This window comes from Lutjanus erythropterus, chromosome 13 (assembly GCF_056507025.1).
Source record: "Lutjanus erythropterus isolate fLutEry1 chromosome 13, fLutEry1.hap2, whole genome shotgun sequence".
In the NCBI taxonomy this organism is placed as follows: domain Eukaryota; kingdom Metazoa; phylum Chordata; class Actinopteri; order Lutjaniformes; family Lutjanidae; genus Lutjanus; species Lutjanus erythropterus.
In genome coordinates, this window is record NC_139329.1 from 31,750,228 (window position 1) to 31,772,736 (window position 22,509).

A 22,509-nucleotide genomic window follows, 5' to 3' on the forward strand; every position below is an offset into this window, starting at 1 on the left:
CCTTTCTGCCCTTGTGTGTTTTCTGGTACCCATAAAGTCAGTTGGAGTGAGATCTCTTCGCATTCTTTAAAGCAACTTCGTATCTGCGTATGCACGTTCAAACACTTATGTGCATCACGGCTGCGCAGTGGTTGCGCCGTAAACTCATCAATTTAAGCTTTATGTCAGTTATTTCTCGCATATTTCACTAATATTTACTTCTACTATTGTTGAACAATCAATGTGTGCATTTAATTTGTGATTTAGTCTGAAATACAGAGAACTTTAAGGACACTGCGTACCTTATTTCCATGTTGGCAGAGGTGAACTACAACTCCCATGAGCCCGCTAACAAGGAAGAGCGCAATCTCAGATTTTAGACGTGTTCAACTGAAACAGGAGTTTGTGTGGAAGCAGGAGACCTCCCAGAAAACACCAGCCGCCGGTTATTCGCCAATATGCTGCGATCAGAAACGCGTTTAATTAAGTGACAGTTTCTGTACCGAGTTTTCTTCAGCAGTGAACAAACATGGCCGCAGGTTTTGCCATCGTTCTTGTTTTTGTTGGATGCTGTAGCAATGTGGTGTCTCTGGAGCTGCTTGTAAGGTCAGTGACAAACTTGCAGTGTTAATGAGCTCAAGTTGAGTTTACCACATAAAAGTTTTCACAGTTGGAACTCGTTTTTGTTTTGACTTACCATCGCACGAGTAGTTGTTATTGTATCCCAGTACAAAGTGTAGCTAGTTAGTGTGGACTGATACATTAGCTTGTTGTCAGAGATGTGAAAATAAGTATTCAGGGACACATAAAGTAGCTTTTTTCATTTTCTAATAGTTGTCTGAAACTTACACATTATACACGAGTCATGAAGTGCTCATGAATGCTCAGGCTTGCACTTTGCTACTTAATAAGATAGGAGAGAACCCACTTTAAACATAAAGGGAATTTTTGTGGCTCAGATTTTTAATATATATTCATCAAAAACATAAACGTAAAAGTTTTGTTTTTGCTTCCACTTTTCATGAGCTGAAGTAAAAGATCTAAGACTTAGTTTGTGCACACAAAGTGTGTATTTCTCTCAATTCCTGTTCACAAATTTGTTAAAATCCCTGTTGGTGAGCACCTCTCCTTTGTCAAGATAATCCATCCATCTGATAGGTGTGGCATGAAGAGATGCTGATTAAACAGCAGGATTATTGCACAGGTGTGATTTGGACTGGTCACAATAAAAGGGCTTTTTTTTTATTGAAAAAATACTTATTAGGCATTAAACTATGACACAGGGCTACAGATACCACTTTTCTTTTTCCTCAGGGGGGCAAAGTCATGTCCTGCTCTTCTCTGCCTCAGATTGGCTAGTGCTCATTGCTTTCATTGGTTAGGTTTAGGTGGGAGAAGTGATTGGTCAGGGTTGGGGTAAGAATGTCAGGGTAAGCCAATCAGAGGCAGAGTAGGGCAGGTCATGACTTTGCCCAACTGGGAAAAAATTTGGTATCTGTCGCTCATTGTGAAATAAGCATCCTTTAGAATCAGTGCCTGATAAATGTCTGTTTTCAAGATTAATTGGCGTGTTTTAGAGTTAGGGCTGTGAATCTTTTGCAGTTTTATCAGTTATTTGAACAATTCAAGCTGCACATTAGTTATGTTAAACATTCATTTATGAAGTGCAAACAATTTAATCAAACAGAATAATAAAACAACAATAAGGTTCTCACTCTAAACTCCACCAAATGGGGGACAGTTACTGCTATTTCTAAACTAACAAGGCAGAACAAACCAAAATGTGAGAAAACCTGTGAGCTCCAGAGGTATGGTAAACAAAACATGCATTATCTGTTAACAATTTTTTTTTTTTATCAGTTAATGTCTTATCAGTGATTAATGATTAATCAATACCAAACCTATGTAGAGGGGCTTTTTGTTGTGACCATGCCAAAGCTCACCTGTGCAATAATGTGTTTTCTTACGTTTGGAGAACAAGATTTGGAAACCAGGGCATCTCTGCAGCGTGACAGCACTTCAGTATAATGCTGTTTTGTCAGCCTTTGTTCCTTAATCTGAAAATTGCAGCTTGTGTGATTTGATATTTCACCTGGCCACACTGTGATTTTAATAATATTCATATCAATTGTGCAGCCAATCAATGCATCAAATCAGCCCATACAATGTAAATAAAATCAAGGTGAACACATAAGCACAAACAAATGAAATCCAGTTATAACAACAGCCTTTAGTCCACTGAAGCCCTGCACATAACTGTGTGTTTTAAATTATACAAACATCACATAGATGCAAGGCTTATCAGAAACAACATCAACCACCTGCACATTTACTCCACTTGGATCTTCATCAAGTCTGAATATCTGAACAATAAAACCACACCCCTGTTTATACATATACACCTCAGTATGTGGACAAACTTCAAACCAAACAGGGTGATTAACATTCAGAAATCTGGTGATTATTTTTATCATTACTGTACCATATTCCTTTTTCACCTCTGCATATTTTAAAGAACGGCTGGGCAGTATGAAGTAGAAATATCACAACAACCTTAAGACCTTTTTTTTAATCTAGATCACAGCATTTTAGTAGCTTACTGAATTACACCTCGCAAGAATGTAAGTGAGCAGGTCAGAGTCAGCTATATTTTTTCAAGAAAATTAAAAATGAAACCAGAAATCATTCCAAGAGAAATCTGAGACAGAAATTGCTTTAATTGAGAAAACAAAATTGAAAAGTATCATCTGATCTGTTGTTTTGTTCTTCAGAGATTTTCCAGGATGTGGCAACATCGTCACCTTCGCTCAATTTTTATTCATCGCTTTAGAAGGTTTCATCTTTGAAACAAACTTTGGGAGGAAGAAACCAGCGATCCCGATAAGGTAAAAACAAAAAGATCAGCTCGGTGTGATGGAAAGATGCAGAAAAGATGCTTAAACTAAACTCTCATGTGTCTCATTTTGTCCAGAAACTATGTGATCATGGTGACCATGTTCTTCACGGTCAGTGTGATCAACAACTACGCTCTCAACTTCAACATCGCCATGCCGCTACACATGATCTTCAGATCAGTAAGAATTATCCTTTGTCATGTAACCTGCATCCATCACCTCCACTTCAGTCTGATCTCCATGTTTGAGCTGCTGTCGTGTTTTTCTTTTTTTTTGCAGGGATCACTAATCGCTAACATGATCCTGGGAATAATAATCCTCAAGAAAAGGTACACCTCAACAGTAAGGCCTCAGCACAATAATTAATCGATCAATATGCAGTTTAATTAAAGTTATTTGTGTATTCTCATCCTGCAGGTACTCAGCCAGTAAATATTTGTCTATAGCTTTAGTGTCAGCTGGTATCTTCATCTGCACCATCATGTCTGCCAAACAAGTGGTGAGTCCTCTGCACAGCACGCTACATCAGAATGCTTTATAACAGAGCTAGTTTTTATTTGATTATTAAAGGGATAGTTCGCATTTTTTCTGAGTTTGGAGAAATGGCAGGAGTACTGGTGTTAGGAAACTAACCAGCGTACTGCTGTGGACAGCAAAATGTATTTTAGTCACCTAAAAAATCTGTATCAGTCAAAGAGTACGCTTTATCTTGCAGTCAGGCAGCCGTTTCTGATGGGAAACCCCAGTCATGTGAGGCAAAGATTGCTCCCTTGACTGTTTTTCAAAAGGAGTCTGGTGGTTTTCAAGAGATATTGGCTCATATAATGGTGGTTTTCTGTAGAAATTACTTGCAAAAAATCTGACCTATCCCTGTAAGTGTCATTCCTGACATGCCTGTTTTTCTATACAGTAATTCCTTAAATCCAAGACAGTTTCTCTTATGTTATATGTAATATTATTTATGTGTAATATGTAATTTTTTAAATGCAGTTTGTCATTTTGTTTGTGCAGAATGTGGACAATGAGGGATCAGAAGAGCAAGGTTTTTATGCCTTCATGCATTGGCTCATAGGTGAGTTTTGGGTTAATAATAATAATTAAGTTAATAATTTTGTAGGAGGTGTGTGGAGGACCAGGGGTGAAATACAGAGTGAAAAAAAAATAAATGAACAAACAGTGGTTTACTGATACTATCATATAACCTTTATTTCACTTTAATTCAACTTTAATTCTTTTTTATTGGTTGCTTCCCCAATTATTTTTAATGATTGGTTAAAAAAATGTGGTTTAGGTTTCTGGAGGGACCTCCTACAAAAAGTCTGGAAACCACTGGACTAAACAGTTAACTTAGAAATGGTTTCAGCTCTAATTTGGAAACACCTCTGTCTACAACAGTTAGCAAACTAGAGAGATTTAACTCTAAAAACCAACATTATTTAGATGATATTATAAAAGTGATTTTTGTTGTTGATTTCTGTCGATTGTCAGGTATCGCCATGTTGACCTTTGCTCTGCTGATGTCTGCGAGGATGGGCATTTTCCAGGAGACGCTGTACAAGCAGTATGGAAAACACTCCAAGGAGGCTCTCTTCTACAATGTGAGTTTCGTTTCTGCTCCGACACGCCCAGAACGTCCAAACAGCTCCAGTGAAATTCAACCCTAATTTGAGTTTTTGCCTCTTTTGTCTTTGTAGCACTGCCTACCTCTGCCGGGCTTCCTGCTTCTCTCCACAAACATCTACAACCACTGTGTCCACTTCAATCAAAGCAGTGAGTTTCCATCGATTCATTCACGCTGGTGAAAAGTTTGTTTTGCATCTTTTTCTCACAGGTGTAAATAAACACCTTCTCTCTTTCAGCTCCTGTAGCTATTCCTGTTTTTGGACTGACTGTGCCTATAATGTGGATCTACCTGTTGATCAACGTCATCACACAGTATCCTGTCAAAAAAAGTTCAACTCACCAGCCTTTTTTTGTTTTATTTTAATTTATTTATGTTCTGCAGCGATTATTTCCTTTTTTGCAGTGATGCCCAACCGAGAAAAAAGGAAGATAAAACTCATTTCTGCCACAGAAGTTATTTTTTGTCATGTTTTTCTAAGCTGTGCCTTTTTTTCTTGTTCAATACAGTATAATTCTGCTCATGTCGGCGTCTAAAATTTAGTTGAACTGCTCTCAACACGCACAGCAGATGCTGCTTCAAATGAAGAAGTCTAAATTATGGCCAGCAATCAAACTTCAATAGTTTTTGTCAAAAGGGTCACGTATCAGTTACTGGTATTGAAAAAACAGAATTTTTTATCTCACAGAACACAGGAGATGTTGGTCTGCCGCTGCTGCGATCAGTTAGCTTGTGTGACTTTGTTGAATCCAGTCTAATCCTTTAAAATACAGGAGACACAGAAATGCAAAACTAAAAGATCGAGTCTGGTTGGTTTGGAGTGAGCAATATTTGGCTAAAGTAACGGCAGTTTCCTGTTGGAAAATGCTGTGTGACTGCAAGGTAAAATGGTGAAAATATTCTAAATATAGCGTACACTTAAACTGATATTGATTTGTTTCAGTAGCTAAAAACTCTCAGGGACTCCTCTCTGCTTTTTCACCCTTTGACTTTGATGTCCATCTACTGTAGGTAATACACTGACTGTAGATTAATACCTCAAATAACCCCACTTCAAACTGTCCAGACTGTCCCTTAAGTTCAGTAAACATGGGTGGTGTCACAAAGCATTGTATCAGTCACAGTCAGTCCCGTTTACCAACTCTGCTCAGATACTCTGCCAGTTTTATACTAATCAGGATTTGTGTTTGGACGACTTCCTTGCACTGCTGCGTCACATTAAACTCTAATACACGGGAAAGTTATCTAGAGTTAAATAGTACATAGCATGTTTTGCTAAAAAAAAAAAAAAGGCCAGTCACTAAGAAATCATCTCAACATGCTGCAATAAGATACTGAAGAGATGATGCTTTTTTATGTTACGACTGAAACTCACGTGATAGTTTGCGCTGCTCAGAAGCCAAAAAGGAAGGGAAGATCTTATTTTTAATTTATATATAAAACCACAAAATGTTTGTTAGTGTATCACGAGGACTATGCAACATTTTGGTTATTCAGTAAATCTGTTTGTACACTATAAACGCACACAAACTATTATAAGAACTTGTGAAGAAATAATCCTACCTGCAAATACGCTACTGACAACCAGACAAAACAACATCACTACTGGCATCACTGGATGGAATTTAACTTCACTTTAAGTTGCAGTGTTTTTTTCCCCATTTTCTCACTCTTGTTTCAGACTTTAACCAGTCTTTTCAGATATGTGTGTATTCGTGGCGTGTTCATTCTGACCACGGAGTGCGCCTCGCTGACCGTCACTCTGGTGGTGACCCTGAGGAAGTTCCTCAGCCTCATCTTCTCTATCCTTTACTTCCAAAACCCCTTCACCACCTGGCACTGGGTCGGCACGGCCGTGGTGTTTCTGGGCACTCTGCTGTACACGGAGGTGTGGAGCAGCGTGCGGGCGGCGCTGCGCGGACCCGAGGTCAAGGAGAAGAAGGCGGAGTGAAGAGGAAGAAGAAAAAAGGGGAGACTCGTTGTCGAATAGAAAAGCAGCCACTGTGTTGGACTTAGAGATTGTTTTTTGTCGACTCCTCTGCAGTAGTTTTATACAGTTAGGTCATTTTGTTTTCATACAGTAGTAAATCGTTCTCTCACAAACACACAACAGTTTAAAGGACGAAGCTGCTGATATTCTACATTTTCATTATCAACCAACAGAGAATTGTCACCTGACTCTGCAGCTCCTCTCAGCTCTGCAGACCTTTATAACATGTTTTAACTCACTTTTCAGCTGTCCAGCTGTTTGGTTCACTCTCACTGCTCTCATTGCTTTGATTTCAGCAGCTGTTTTCAGCCAAAACGATCTAAAACTCCACTGTACACCTGTCTAACCAGCACCAAACATCAGACAGGAACAGTTAGTACCTAGCAGGTAAACCTAGTGGAACATTTAGCAGCTAAACAGCCTGATATTTTTCTCTGGATTTGGTGGAGACCAAAATCAGAGGTAAAGGAGAGTAAATGTTGGACCTAAACTCATCAGGAGGTCAGAATAATTTGCAGGGCGTAAATTAAGTTCACACACAAAATATTCATCTTTTTGCCCTTATTCTAAAAAACATTATTCATGATTCCTACTAAGCAGAATATTCCACTAATAATCAGTTTACATGCAGCTGTACGTACTCCAATTATGGAAATGTGTAACAGCTGGAGCTGCTTGAGCCGTTTTGCTTCTTTGTGTCAAAATACCATTGTTTTCCACTCATGGCAGACTTTCATAATGTTTAAAAGTATGTGTGCTTCTCCTTCCGACCAGAAATGTGGGCTTTTTTTTTGTGCATTCATCTCTACCCCAGCCTTGCAAACTGGCCGTTTGTTGCAAACTGCAGCAAAAAACCCAGCTGAGATGCAAACTCTGAATGTGCTGCATACATGTCCAAAGATTGCTCCCAAAACCTAAATAATATCAGCAAATCCCACATGTCTGAAGCAGAAAATGCTCCGTTCAGATTAAGGCCCAATTCAGAATATCTGAACAGATACATGACCTGCATCAAATTCAGATTCGAAGTCATTTTCTGAGTAATGGTGGAAAATTTGTGTGCATGTAAACATAGTCATAGTGAAGGACTGTTTTTAAATGTTATTGGACAACAGTGGAACTCAATAACAGGAATAAGATTTATCAGGATTCGTCCACTTGTCAGTTGATCAATTCATTGTTGGTTTTGTTTTTTGTTTTTTTAATGGGATTTGTTAATAATAAAAATATAGAATATCACCAGCACTGTCCGTTACCGTTAGTTCCTCGTTAGGATTCACTGATGCAAAGTCATGGTGCAACTTTATTTTCTCTTAATGTTATTTGAATATTTATTTTCTAAACTTGACAGCTCATTTAACAGTGATGCAGATGTGCATCAGTAGGATCACGCTGATCATAATGATGTGACGCTCAAAATACATGAATGCATTATTTAGACACAGACTGTTTTGATTTGTGGAGATCATGTGCTATCTGTTATGTTTTTTTAATTTTCATCTTGTGTCAAATTTGTCTCAGGTATGTCGGACCAGTATTTGTCAACATTTTATTGTACAGTACAATAAAACTTTACACTTCCCCTGATCACTGAAATTAAACACAACCTGGTTACAAACACAGATCATAGAGCCTCAAATAATTTATCATAACAAGAAGTAAATGTTTTTAAAAAAGTAGAGTACAGCCCCTTTAATTAGTTTTATAAATATTATAGGCTGGGACACAATGTTCCCTCACGTTTCATTGCCTTTAAAACAAGTCGACCAATCCGGAGGGGCGTTGTTCAGCTGCAGCCAATAGCAGCTGCTGTTGTTGCCAGTCAGAGGTGGGAAGGGCAGGTTGTTGCAGCAGCTGCGGGTTGATTTCACTGAGCGCAAATCCACCTCGTTGTGGATTAAAATATTGACCCGCTGACCGCACGGTGCAGATAAACAGGAGCGTGTAGCTGCGGCTGAGGGTGCGGATGGGTGGAAACAGCCCGAGTCACTTCTCCCACGAGGATGGAGAAGGTGGAGGAGTCACTTTTGTGAAGGGCATTCGGGTGAGTGGAAGACCAGGGAGACTTTGCATGGATTTTAAACTGGGAGAAAAGTCTGCAAACTTTAAAAGGTCAAGTGTCTGCAGAGTGCATGCGTGGTGTTACTTCATTTGCGGTCCCGGAGGATGTTTAAATAAATTCCCTGATACCTGATAAGTAAAAGTATTGATCTGGCCCCCATGTTTGTTGTCACTCTGCGCAGCTGTGAGTGAGTGTTGGTGTTAAATATAGAAAGAAAATGGTCGGTTGTCACATGGAAAACAGGAAAAAAAAAATACTTCTGAGAGGAAATAAATATTCTGATTAAATAATCCAGTATATTTTAAATATAGCTGCATTGAATCCCTAACAAGGCAAAAAATATAATTAAAGGAGCTTTAAATATGTTAAAGTACATTTTGGAGCCGGGGTAAAGTACTAAAAGTAAAAGTATTCATTATTATGCAGTGGCCCATTTAAGAATTTTATATTATATTACTGGATTATAATGACAATGTGTAGAGCTGCAACAACCAACTTTTGAAATAATCACCAACTATTTTGATAATTAATTAATCTGTTCAATCAGCTTCTTAAATGTGAATATTTTGTAGTTTCTTTGCACCTTCATGACCATAAACTGAAATATCTTTGAGTTGTGGACAAAACAAGACATGCAAAAACACAGACTAACATTTTTCATTATTTTCTGAAATTTGATTAATTGAGAAAATAATCGACAATGAAAATAATTGTTAGTTGCAGCCCTACTAATGTGTTCACCTCTTTCATGTTGTAAAGGTAAATCTCTAATAATACATTATGTTTTATCGGTTGATGTATAATATTTTGAATTACTAATATGAATCTGCAAAGTAACTAGAAACCTTGTCTTGAAACTTAAGTTATCAAATACATGTCAGAGGAAGTAGCATATGGTGGGAAGGCTCAAGTAAAGTACAAGTACCACAGAATTGTGATTAAGTAGAGAATTTAAGTACATGTACTTGACTGTACCTGATTTGGAGGTACATGTACTTTTCTTTTCATGCTACTTTGTACTATTTCTCCACCACATTTCAGAGGAAAATGGCTTATTTTTTAAAAGTTTGTCAGGCTTAGCAACAGTAACTAAGGAAGGCGGGGCTTAGGGAAGGGTCAGTTGGGGTTTGTAGAAGAAATGCTGATTACGTCCAGCGGGTGGAGCTCATAACAACAAATATTTCTCTTCTTTCTTTTCTCTCGTCAGCTGTCGGACAAAGTCATCAAACGGATGAGACAGCAGTCGAAGGTCGTCTGTCCTCACCCCTCACAGAATGAAGCCCCGCCTCCACTCCCACCTGAAACACCAGAAGCCACCCCAGTCCCCGCCCCCTCTGTCGAACACTTGCTACCTCTTCTGACACCTCCACCTGCTACATTCGTCTCCCCTCCACCTCCTCAGGAAGCCTCATCCACACCGCAATCAGTGGAGCCTGTAAAGTTTGTTCCTCCTCCTCCTGTAAAGTTTCACTCGCTTCCTCCTTCCTCTGTGGAGCCTGCAGCCCCGCCTCCACCCGTAGAGCCAACAACCCCACCTGTAACTGCTTCCTCGGAGCCTACTCCACCTCCTCTATCCACACCTCCGTCAGTGGAAACTCCTCCTGTAAAGCTTCACTCCATTCCTCCTCCCTCTGTGGACCCAGCTGCCCTGGCAGAAACTCCACCCTTACCTGACCCATTTATCGCAGCCCCAACTCCGCCTCCACCTCCTCAGGAAGCCCCATCCACACCTCCATCAGTGGAAACTCCTCCTCCTCCTGTAACAATCCAATCCATTCCTCCTACATCTGTGGAACCTGCAGTTCTGCCAGAAACTCCACCCTTACCTGACCCTTTTATCGCAGCACCTCCTCCACCTACACCTTCTCCATCTGTAGAAGCATCTGTGGAGTCTCCTGCTCCTCCTCCACCTGCTGTAGTGGAGCCAGTAGTCCTACCTCCTGTTGAATCCTTCATCCCAGCTCGTGTGGAGACAGAAACCCCACCTACAGTACCAATAGCAGAACCTATTGTGGAGCCTGTTGTCCTGCCTCCACCTGTGGAGTCATCTGTAGCAGCTGTAGCTCCACCTGAACCTCCAGCTTCATCTCTGCCTTCTGAACTTGTGATACCAACACCTGCAACTACAGTTGAACCTCCTGCTGTAGCTCCCTCTGTCGAACCTGTTGTCCTGTCGACACCACCAGTGGAAACCATCGAATCTACACCAGTTGAACCAGTAATCCCACCCTGTCCTGTTGATTCAGCTCCAGTTGAAGCTGTAGTTTTACCTCTGAAGGTGGAGACGACTTTTATTGAGCCTGCAGTAGTTGAAGAAGTGCTTCCAGTCGTGGCTCCGCCGCCTCCATGTGAACTGGCTCCACCTCCTTCAGAGCCTGTAGCAGCACCTCCTCCTCCTCCTTCAGATTCTGTGGCAGCAACATCTCCTGCTCCATGTGAACTGGCTCCACCTCCACCTCCTCCAGAGACTGTAGCTGCACCTCCACCTCCTTCAGAGCCTGTGGCAGCACCCTCTCCTGTTCCAGAGGCTGTAGCTGCACCTCCACCTCCTCCAGAGACTGTAGCTGCACCTCCACCTGCTCCAGAGACTGTAGCTGCACCTCCACCTCCTCCAGAGCCTGTTGCAGCACCATCTCCTGTTTCAGAGCCTGTAGCTTCACCTCCACCTCCTCCAGAGACTGTAGCTGCACCTCCACCTGCTCCAGAGACTGTAGCTGCACCTCCACCTCCTCCAGAGCCTGTGGCTGCACCATCTCTTGCTCCATGTGAAATGGCTTCACCTCCACCTCCTTCAGAGCCTGTGGCTGCACCATCTCTTGCTCCATGTGAACTGGCTCCACCTCCTTCAGAGCCTGTGGCAGCACCATCTCCTGTTCCAGAGCCTGTGGCAGCACCATCTCCTGTTCCAGAGCCTGTAGCTTCACCTCCACCTTCCCCAGAGACTGTAGCTGCACCTCCACCTCCTCCAGAGACTGTAGCCGCACCTCCACCTCTTCCAGAGCCTGCTGCAGCACCTCCACCTCCTCCAGAGCCTGTTCCAGAGCCTGTGGCTGCACCCCCACCTCCTCCAGAGCCTGTTCTAGAGGCTGTAGCTGTACCTACACCTCTTCCAGAGCCTGTTGCAGCACCTCCACCTCCTCCAGAGCCTGTTGCAGCACCCTCTCCTGCTCCAGAGCTCACTATTGAGGAGCCCTCTCCACCCTGTCACACTGTGGAGCTGGCCCTTGTACCTGCTGACACACCTGCAAGCGAACCCCTCGTTGAGCCTCTAGCACCACCTCCACCTCAACCTGAGCCAGCTCCACCTGCTGAGGAGCCCACCATCACCCTGTCTCTGCCCCCTGTAGTTGAGGATGAAGTACCTGCTGTCATCTCTGTGCCTCCACCTGCTGTTGAATCACTGCCTCCACCTGCAGCAGGTGAGCTGGTCACCTGGATGTTAATGGTTCCAGCTACTGTTTGAAATGAATAAACCAAATTTCTTCTTCTCTGTCTTTGTGTTTAGTTGCAGCTGTGCCCGTTTCTCCTGAAGTCGTGGAGGAGGAGCTGAGGCAGAAGATCAAAGAAAAGATGCAGAAAAGTCTGGAGGAGGAGATCAGCCAGAGGAGGCAGGAGCTACAGCAACAGTAAGAACAAATCACTGTAAAAGTTTCTGTCATATCTCATTATGTGTGTGTGGGAAGATTTGTGTTTCCTGACTTTGTCTGATGAAATAAAATAAATAAACTTGGAGCGAAAGTTTAGCTGCATTTCCTGTGCATGGTACAGCTTAGCCATACTTTCATTACAGACACTATATGTTACTTTTTTGGTATCGCCTCGGTCGAGACTCAAGCAAGCTGAGCCAACACTAAAAGGTGAAAACACTGCAGACCACTGATAGGTCGGTGTTGTCACTCTGGCAGTAAATGTACAGTTTAGGTTACAGTTTGTCGGTGAATAAAGGCCGTGGCTTCTCAAAACCAAAGCAAAGCTCCTGTGTGTCTGTCGTTTCCCAACTTCTGTACACTTCTTCTTGTCTCGCAATGACGATCAGCTCCACCTACATTTAGGGAGAAATATCTGCAGTAGAAAATGAAGTAGAAGTATCTAAAGCTAGTTAAGTTGAGTCGAGCCACATCATGTAGTGGAAATGCAGATTTATTGCAGAAGATGCTCAGTATACATATTAAAGCTGACACAATTAGTCAGTTAATTGGTGCCCAATTAATTGGTTGATGGTAATTTTTTTTTCAATTTTCCTACATTTTATAGACTTATTCAAGAAAATAATTAGCGGATTAAATGATAATGAAAAATAGTCATCAAGCTTGCATCACACTGCAGATATAAGATGTGTAAAATGTTTCTGTGTGTCCACATGTGAAGTCTGGAGCAGCTGAGGGCTCAGGCTCAAGCAGAGGCCAAAGCAGCAGCTCAGGCTCAGGTGGAGGAGCAGGTGAAGAAGACACTGGAGGTGGAGAAGTCGGCGTACCAGGAGAACCTGACGGACTCCATCATGAAGGAGCGAATGAAGACAGAAGATCAGAGGCTCATGGTGCAGCTTTATGTAAGCACAACAGAACATGTTTGAACTGTGTACGTGACAGGATCTCTCTCGTAAATGTGAAAATCTTTCCTCCTCGTAATGCCTTTCTCTTTCTTGCCCTCTTGTGTTCTTTCAGTGGATGGAGCTGAAGGTAAGACGGGAGAGAATTTATACCTGCATGACTCACTTCTTCACTTTCATTCTTCTCTAATCTGCACAGCTGTGTTTTCCTGTTCCTTATTTCTTACATGATGAGACGAAAAAATGTGAAAACAAGTCATTTATAAGTGTGGAAATTGTGTATCAGTCAACAAATTAATAATAAATTGTATTTGCATGAGTATGAGGTAACATACATCATTGTATGCCTTCAGTGACAAAGTCTTTCATGTCTTTAAACCCACACAGGCTCATCAGCTGGAGGAGAGGGAGAAGGAGTTAAAGAAACGAGACGCTCTCTACAAGGAGCACATCACAAAACTTGAAGCAAAGGTGAGAAACATTTTGTCTATTCCTCATCCTCACGTCTCATTTAAGATTATGAGCCCCATTTAGATGCGCATGGAGCAATTGCATTCAGGTCGTTTCCAACTCCATTTTCCTATTTAAATGGCGCATAATCTGGGCGCGTCTGGTGCAGTGCTATTTAAACTGTGGATTCGCCAAGTTGGATAAGCAAACAGAGACGCTGAAATGACCCACTTGTAGTGATGCAGGCACTGTTGGTTGTGTCTCTAGAGACACTATGCACATTTAGACACAAGGTACAGTCGCACGACTGTTGTGACATTACTGAGCACATGCACATGTTACTACTTTAATGAGACAAAGCTGCCTGACAAATCGTTAAAGTAAACCACTAAGGAAAACACTCATACATCAATACAACACACGATAAAGAACCACCTGTAAAGTTCACACTGCTCGACATAATTTAAGACGTTTAATGATTAGAGAGGCTGCTAATTTTAAACGTTTCCATGTATGCAGTAATGTCAATGCAGCAAATATTGTCAGTATTTCCACTGCAGAACTAATAACTGTGATTTAAAACGTAACTGGTCAGAGGAAGCTCTCCAGAGAAAACAGGAATTATTTTTCAGACAGCTGTGATGGAAGTCAGGATTTATAGGGCTGCTTTACTGTTTGCATGAGACCGTTTGTATGTGTAGAACAAAACAGAACATTATTAATATTAGATCCTGACTGATCCTGCTGAATTTTCTCAATCAATGAAGTTCCTGTACAAATGGTGGCTTGATTGATGCAGCTGTGATATTTGATCATGATGATAACGTGGTGTTTTTACCTTTTTTTTTTTTTTTCTTTACAGTGCACTGAGTTTTACAAAGCGACCGCTGAGAGCTTCCAGAAGGGAAAAGAGGAGACTCACAACCGTTTTGCGTAAGTTCATCACTGCAAATTAATTTTTATACTTCTGATGATATACAAGCATGGTCACAATTTATCAGGTTAGTGAGGTTACAGAGTGCACTGCCACACAAAGACAAAAACAAAAGGACTTGACATACAGTATAAAGAGATAATAGTGTAGTTTGCAACGTGATTATTTGATATTTGCATGTCTGTGTTTGTCTGTTTGCTCTCTCAGGCGTTTCAACATCCAGCCGGTCTGTGGTGACCTGCAGAGTCAGATTTTAAAATGCTACAAGGAGAACGCCGGAAAGACTCTGTCCTGCTCAAGCATCGCCGCGGCCTACATGCAGTGTGTGGACAACGCCAAGAAGGTACGACTCATTTTATAAAGTCGTTTCTTCGCTGTCACTGTTCACTACTTTCTCAACTTTGATCTGTTGTTGGCAGCATTTTAAAACATTTCTTTCTTCCACATACAGGATAAACTGAGCACTGGAGGTTAATCTGGACCACATGATGACGTCCGACAGCTTTACCATCGCAACAAAGAAAAGTTGATGGACAGAATTCAACAAACACACAAGTTAACAGGAGAATCATCTCCAGCCTTTACATTCAGAAAAAATAGTGCCAAACAGGCCAGTTAGCACAGTAGTCTGGTTTGGTTTGGGTGCCACAAACATTCACAGCTTGGTGTTTAGTTTTGGTGCCATATTTACAACCTTTCTGGTTCCTGGGAACATCTTTAAACCAATTGTGCCACAACAATCACAGATGGATCGTTTTAAGTGCTTGTCTTTGTAAATGAGGGAAAGACGACAAACAAAGGAGCAGAAGAATTGAATTTGTCACGAGTGTGAATTCAGGTTAAGGTCTGAGCTTTATGTACTGAATGAGATCCTGGTTAATCAATATGTACGTGTGCCTTGAAGCTATGAAATCAGATTGCAGATGCATGCAGGGATTGTTTAATGAGAAGAGTGTGAAGAGACAAAGACATGTACATGTTTAGGATAATTGTACTGTACATAAATTATTTCAGGGGTTATTTCTGGTGCATGCAAATAATTAAATCAATAAAGTTTGTTGTTGAACTACATACATGGTTGGGTAGAAATCTGTTAGATGTATTCAGAGTTACATAATCAGATTACATTTGTTTTTTTATTTCATGATAACCAGTAATTCCCTGTTAACTCATGAACAGTATGTCTGACATTCAAGGTTTTTTGGACCAGTGTTTCCCAAACCTTTTAAAAACAACAAACCATCACAATACCCAGTTCACAACAGGCCTCATGAATAAATCTTGGGAAGAGTTCATTTGCACATAAATGAAAGTTCCTGACATTTTCACAGCCTTTTCGGCATCATCTTATATTATATTGACTCCTGATATGATAACATGAATGAATGAGACACAAATGCATCTTATTTTATTGTCTCTCAACAGGAAAACACTTCAGGACATTTCAGCCTACCTCATAAAATAGACAAAATAAGTGCATTCAGGTGGATTTAACAAACCTGTTTAAATTTACACAAATTTAAATGCTTTTATGCTGCAGATATAAATCTTAAATTTGCAGAATTTCTTGTGCAGCCTTTGATTTTTTTATAGACCCAAATAATAGCACCTGTGACCCACCTGTGGGTCACGACCCAGCCTCTGGAAATGACTGTTTTAGACAACTGCTTGACTTTGTCTTTGTGCAAAGGTGTATTTTAATTGCATTGAAAATGTTTTGAGTTTTAAAGATAGAAAATAATAATATTTTAAATATTGATTTTGAAGGAAGCCAAAAAAAAGAAAAATCATTTTAGATTGCATGTTTTTGTATAATTCAATGGAAGGACAATGTTAAAAATGAGAAAAGTTGGTCATGTCGTTTGTATTCAGTAACTGACTACATCATGAATTTTATATTTTGCAGTTTGAGGAAAGTTTGGGAGATTGTTGCTGCCCTCTGGTGGATGCAAATTAAAAGAAAGACTGCACAGTTTAATAAGAAGTCACCTTGGGTTTTTAATTTGTGGTTATAAAATACAAATATTTCATTGCAAAAAAAAATGGCATGTAGTGAGAGTTCAGCATAACAATATATAATATTTATACTGACCGGTTCAGATTTATATTGATTATATTGTCTTTGCTGACCACAAGGTGAAATAAAACAGTTCCTGTTTCACAAAAAAGAATCAAACCAAACCAAGTGAAATGTGCCAAATTTTCCCAAAGCAAGAAATAATGCTTACTTTTGTTTCTAAAATCAAAACTGTTGTAATCAATGGAACTTTTCGTTTGTTTCATAAATGCCTGGTGTATCAGATATCTTTTTTATTTTGTCAAAGGGTCCAGTAAACACTTTTCTGGCAATTATTTGATGTGTCAGCCTTTACAGGGTTACCGGTTCCTCAGTCAGTTTTATTTGTTCAGGGTTGTATAATAAAATGTTAACTGTTGTCCCCTTTATGCTGCTAACAAAAATTCTACACAAAAATTATAGTAAATGGGTGCATAAATAATAAGTCATAAAAATAAAAGTATTCTTTGGACATTATGATGCTGTTTTCATTAGTACTGTACAATAAAAATAGCCCTGAACTCACTTTAGTATTTGTGGATGCAGAGATATCATCAATAAATACATAGTCTGTGTGATCAAAAGTTACTATATTATGTAGAAAATAAGAAATTAGATGTTATTTCTGCTGTTATTGTTTGTGAAAGTTCACATGACAAATGGAGAAGAAGCCCGGAGGCAGAGTGAAGCAGAAAACAACACAGAGAAAACTTTAATAGAAACATCTGGGTCGTCTAATAACACTGCAGAGTATTATACCTGCATTTTGTATCAACTGTCCAAAGACATCATAACTGTACGTTGCTGCTGGACAACACAACTCACCGTTATTGGTTTGGTTTTATTCAGCCATAAAATAATATATCCATAACATTCACACAAATGGGAGAGGTACTGTAGGAAACAAAGCAATATATATGATAATAACCAAAATAAAATGAAACAATAAACCACAAAGAGCATGAAACACAAATGAGATGTCATGCAGCAGAGTCGTGCAGGACTCATAGACTGAGGGGGAGTTTTTTATGAGCGGATTTTGAACGCGTCCTCATGTCAGTGAAGTTCTGAGGAAATCCTCCATGCAGGCCCCTCATCATCCACAAACCCTTGATAAGATTAGAGCTCACTCAGCCTCCTGGCAGCTGAAGAAAAGTCATGACTTCAGTTTAATGTCTCCAACACAAACAGTGATTTTGAATCATCAATCTTTAACAGTCTTCAACTGTTTACAGCCGCTGTAGGTCTGACTACGGTAAGAAAGCTCAAATGTAAAGTAGTTTATACAAAGTGAGAAAAAAAAAAAAATGTTTCTTGCAAAAGTAAGAACAGAAACTTTTCAGCATCTTTCTTACAAATTAAAGTTGCTTGAGTGACGGCTGCAGCACAGTTTACATGCAAGACAATAAATTCAAGGATTACATGCTCTTTAGATGTATACTGGGAAAGTCCTACAGATGTGGAAAGTTTGGAAACTCCCTGAATAAATTGAGTATTATGGTTGTCAAGCTAAAAACAGCAGCACAGGGGTGATTGTACAAAACATCATTAGTCATAATGAGTAACTTTAGTTTGAGGCTACAAGAGCAAACAGCAGAATAAAGCTTGCATCTTTAATGTCCACACTCCTCAATTTGGCTCTAAAATTTCTGCATAATATGATTTTGTTTCTCAGCAGCAGAATTTCTCTCCTGCTCAAACCTACAACTCAAAAAGACAAAAAAACAACCCCAAAAAATAACAATTACTAACTAGTATAGTTTGTTTTTGATGCCTTCAGGGACATTCAAAAGTTGCTGTTTGATTGGCATGCATCAAAACATGTAATAGATGATTATAAAACAGGTAAATATGTTGGTTTCTGCAAAATATATGTGCAAACACAATACTGTGTACAATTAATATATACCAGGCATTCTCAAATACTGGGTCAGGATCCAGAGGTAGGTCACAGATAGAGAAGACTATGGAAAAAATTCTGCACTTTTAAAATTATGTCTGCAGTACACCTTTTATAAAGCATTTAAAATGCTTTTTTTTTTTTTTACTGATTGGAGGAAAGAACGAGAGCCTGTTAATTTTGTCTAAATGCATTTATTCTATCTCATTTATTTAATAGGCAAAGATGTCCTATATTGTTTTCCTGATAAGAGGAAATAAATACATTAAGATGGGCTGTTGACTCATCCTAAATTAATTTATTTCTCATTTATAAATTTTAACAAATTTATATGTTGTCAAGATAATATAAGGTGATGCAGAAATGGCTGTAATTTATGGACGAAGGAACAATTTATTGATGATGCCTTTTGTGAGTTGGGTCATGATGGTTTGTCTTTTTTAAAAAATGGGTCCCCTGAAAAAACAGTTTGTGAAACACTGGTATATACAGGAGTATTGAACCTGGTGACACTGCTGGTGTCTGACTGGTTCTTCAGGTCTGACTGTACATGTGATTATTGACCTGAGAGTTGAGAGTTAGTTCTACACTTTGCCGTAAATAAGTCGCTTCATAAATTTATCTGACTTCTTGCTTTTTCACTCCTAAGTTGGCTCTTTTCGATAAATAATAAATTATAAATAACTGCTCAGACCATCACAGCTCAACACCAAACAGGACAATCGGTTTGATAACAACAATGTCCCCAGTAGAGGGCGCTCCACCTGCAACTACAGGCTGCTGTTCATGACGTTTCCTTCCTCATGTGTCATTCAGCAGAGGAAGGATGGTGTCACTTATTCATCACTCCTCAAACATCTGATGAGTTCAGTGACAGATTTGCTTCCATTTCACCTGTAATTAAGAGTCGCAACAGCAGCAAGACAAAAAATAGGAACATTTAGACAAAAAATATGTCATTAAAAGCACTGATATCTCCATTTTTATTTGTTTTCCTAAATCATCTTATTTTCTTGTTGTTTATTTTGGTGCATCCTGAGGAATATCAATGTTTTTATTGTGCATGCAGGGGAATATAAATCAAACTGATGTTAGTTTATTCATTTTAAAAATGTTTTTTTTTTTTTTGATGCAGTAACATGATAGCAGTCCTTAAATGTTGTATTTATTTGAGCTCTCACTTTAACTGCTTTGTTCACTTTTGGTAAGTTTGATCTATACCTTTTTTTTTTTTTTTTTTTTAACGAAATGGCCACAAAATCTCATGCAGAATATAAAATATGCAAATACTTACCAGTAAAGAACAAGTGCTTCACACTACAGTACTTTTTAGTCAAATTGCAGCACTAGTGTCTGTGTCAATCTACGAATATGATCAATGTCGTTCTGCTCCTAGATTTGGATAAACCACAGTGCAGCTAAATCGAGGACTTGCGTGCTGGTTAACATGTGAGTGTTTGTCTGATCTAATTTTAGGTACACCATGTTCTGGTCGATATGAAGAGAAGAGGAAGTGAGTGTTTGCATGTATGTGTGGTCGTGTGCGTGTGTGGTTGCAGACATATAGAGAAATGTTGAGTAAAAACTCAGATCTTGTCAGTTTACATGCAAGAGAATAAATTCAAGGATTACATGCTCTTTAGATGTATATTGGGAAAGTCCTACAGATGTGGAAAGTTTGGAAACTCCCTGAATAAATTGAGTATTATGGTTGTCAAGCTAAAAACAGCTTGTTTCTGAAATTTTGACATTTTGGAGGTAAATGTGCGTGCAAGTTGTGAGCATTCAGCCCTTTTACTTTCAGTCTTCCTACATTAAGTCAGCGTGTTCTTTTGCTTTGCCCTGACATTGCTTGATTTTGGTAGTTTGTCAAAGCTTCAATTTTATAAATCAAATTTATTTTATCAGATGTTGTAACCACTTCCCCTCATTTCCACGCCTTCAAAAAGGGACTCCTACACAGTGATGGATTGAAGGAGACGTTAAAGTGTTTGCTTTGCCCTTGCAGCTCAGAGCATCAGCCTCTTACAGCCTCTTCATCCACTCGTTGCAGAAGAAAAGCCAGCAAAGTAAAACAGAAGCGAAGCTGTGGTCTGCAGACCAGACCTGACGTCAAGTTCTTTCATTAGCCACAGAGGAAGCAGTGGCCAAACTCCCTAGTGTTTATCTGTGGCTTTTTGTGTTTATGCACAAGAGTGGTGTGCGTTAAACGTTATGTAATTGCATGTAATTGCATCTGAGTGCACCCGGGCCTTTTGAAAATAGCACCACTTTACACGTATCTGTGTTTTCGTGTGTGTTTGATCTGTTTTTACAATCTAATGAAGTACCAACATCTACTGCAGAAAATGCAAACATGAAGAAATGGTCCCTTGTGTGCACTATTTTCCCATTTCCTAGAGAAACACGTGATCTGTTGGTTGTTATGGTTTAAAGGCTTGTTACTTAACTAAAATGTTTTCAGACACAACTAATTTCTTAATAGTGTTTCCAAACAAGCCACCATATTGGACTGTTTTGAAATAATAATATCCAGTAGGTGCAGCAAGGAAGTGTTTTGTGTGATTGTGGGAGGGTGGAGCCTGTTGTTGGTCAGTACACCCATCAAGTGTTAATGCAGGGAAGTGGTGTGCATGTTTTTAAAAAGGCAGATGCTAACAACTGGTTAAATGAGACTAATTGTAATCACACTGAATACTGATCACTTAGTGGTGGTGACGTTGAAGTCATGTGACCATGGTGTTGTTCATTTATAGCGTAAAATGATTGCATTTCTGCAAAAAATCTTAAAAGTGTTTCTGCATTAACTCAAAATCCAATGGAAAAATCCATTTGGCTTTTTGTTGAGGGAACCTGAGTGATGCTAACTTCTTGATTACAAGTGTTTCATCCCTGCAGCACTGGGTGACTGTTTGTTAACATGTTCACTGTTGGGTTTATATGTCAGTGTTGTGTTTATAGCTTGTTTCTGCTGCCCCCACGTGGCTAAAAACAATCAATGAATGCCCTCTATCTTCACTGTATTTCTTTTATTTTTAATATAATATATTATCTTCTACATATTGGTTTATCTTCATGTCCGTGATCATGGTGCAGATCACAGACAGGATCTTCTCACCCTCCAGGTTGTAGTCAGACACTCTCCATTTCCTCTGACTCTGCGCTCCATCAGGTGGGAGAGCAGCGGAGGCGACTCTGACAAACGTCCACCCGTCAAACTCCATGAGGCTGAAGTGATTCTGGGTGTTAGCCAGAGTCTGTATGTTGATCTGCTCCGGGTGGACTGTAGTCATAAGAAGTAACTGACTGTCTGGCCTTCTCCTCCTGCTCCTCCTCCTCCTCCTCTCAGCTCTGGCTGTGAGTTGGTGCACACTGAATCTTTCCCTGCACCACATCTGGTCAAAGTCCTCCTCATCTGTCCTGGGCCCACACTGGAGTGAAGGTAAGCAGTCTGCCAAGGCTTTTATCTGGCCAGGAGTCAGAGGAGACGACCTGAGGTTTGACACCTCCATCTTGATGATCCTTCGCATCGGCTGAGCATGGTGACCGCCTGTGCATTTACCAAAACAAAGAGCATCAATTTGTCTTGATTTAGTTTGTCTTTTGTTGAAGTTTGGATAGTGTGGCTTCTCTGAAAAATGTGCAGAATGTACATACCTGCAGTTTCATTCCCGGGGATTGTGGACCTGAAAACAAGTCTCAAAAGATATTTTTCTACTCTTTCCATAACAAATTGTTGAGAAATCATTCTGCACCGCTGAAACAAATTCGAACTTCACCTTGGAGCATCTGACATCTGAGTTTTTGAATCAATACTTCCTAACATTCTCACAGTTATAGTTCAAATAATGCACTTTAAGCATTATAACCAGGGTTGCTAGGGTTACTTCAAATACATAAATTATCTAAATATCACAATATTAAAGTAATGAAACTTCATTCCCTCCCGTTATGGGGAAATTGTGTAGCATAATATAATGATTTTAAGGCTGCAACTAATGGTTATTTACATTGGTGATTAATCGGTCAATTGTTTTCTCTGTTGATTGGTTATTTGGTCCATGAAATGTCAAA

At 39.8% G+C, this 22,509-nt stretch overlaps 2 protein-coding genes and 1 long non-coding RNA gene across 3 annotated transcripts; 2 read left to right on the plus strand and 1 right to left on the minus strand.

Annotated features, from left to right (window-relative positions):
• The first annotated feature begins 175 nt into the window (after positions 1-175).
• slc35b4 (solute carrier family 35 member B4) lies at positions 176-7,217 on the plus strand. The gene is made up of 10 exons (XM_084733782.1): positions 176-585; positions 2,751-2,864; positions 2,951-3,053; positions 3,153-3,202; positions 3,291-3,372; positions 3,885-3,945; positions 4,362-4,471; positions 4,568-4,643; positions 4,733-4,808; positions 6,196-7,217. Exons 1-10 carry the CDS (start codon positions 509-511, stop codon positions 6,443-6,445), a joined length of 999 nt encoding a protein of 332 aa, XP_084589908.1. The 5' UTR covers positions 176-508; the 3' UTR covers positions 6,446-7,217.
• A 3-nt stretch (positions 7,218-7,220) lies between these two features.
• Positions 7,221-15,550, plus strand: chchd3b (coiled-coil-helix-coiled-coil-helix domain containing 3b). The gene is made up of 10 exons (XM_084733783.1): positions 7,221-8,528; positions 9,754-10,923; positions 11,692-11,965; positions 12,052-12,172; positions 12,915-13,095; positions 13,211-13,225; positions 13,483-13,566; positions 14,408-14,478; positions 14,687-14,822; positions 14,931-15,550. The coding sequence occupies exons 1-10, from the start codon at positions 8,451-8,453 to the stop codon at positions 14,952-14,954; spliced, it is 2,154 nt and encodes a 717-aa protein (XP_084589909.1). The 5' UTR covers positions 7,221-8,450; the 3' UTR covers positions 14,955-15,550.
• LOC146316872 (uncharacterized) lies at positions 11,065-11,812 on the minus strand. Its single transcript, XR_014771738.1, has 3 exons — positions 11,675-11,812; positions 11,609-11,644; positions 11,065-11,272 (listed from the first exon to the last, which is right to left on the minus strand). It is a non-coding gene; the product is annotated as an uncharacterized LOC146316872 (long non-coding RNA).
• Positions 15,551-22,509: the final 6,959 nt, after the last annotated feature.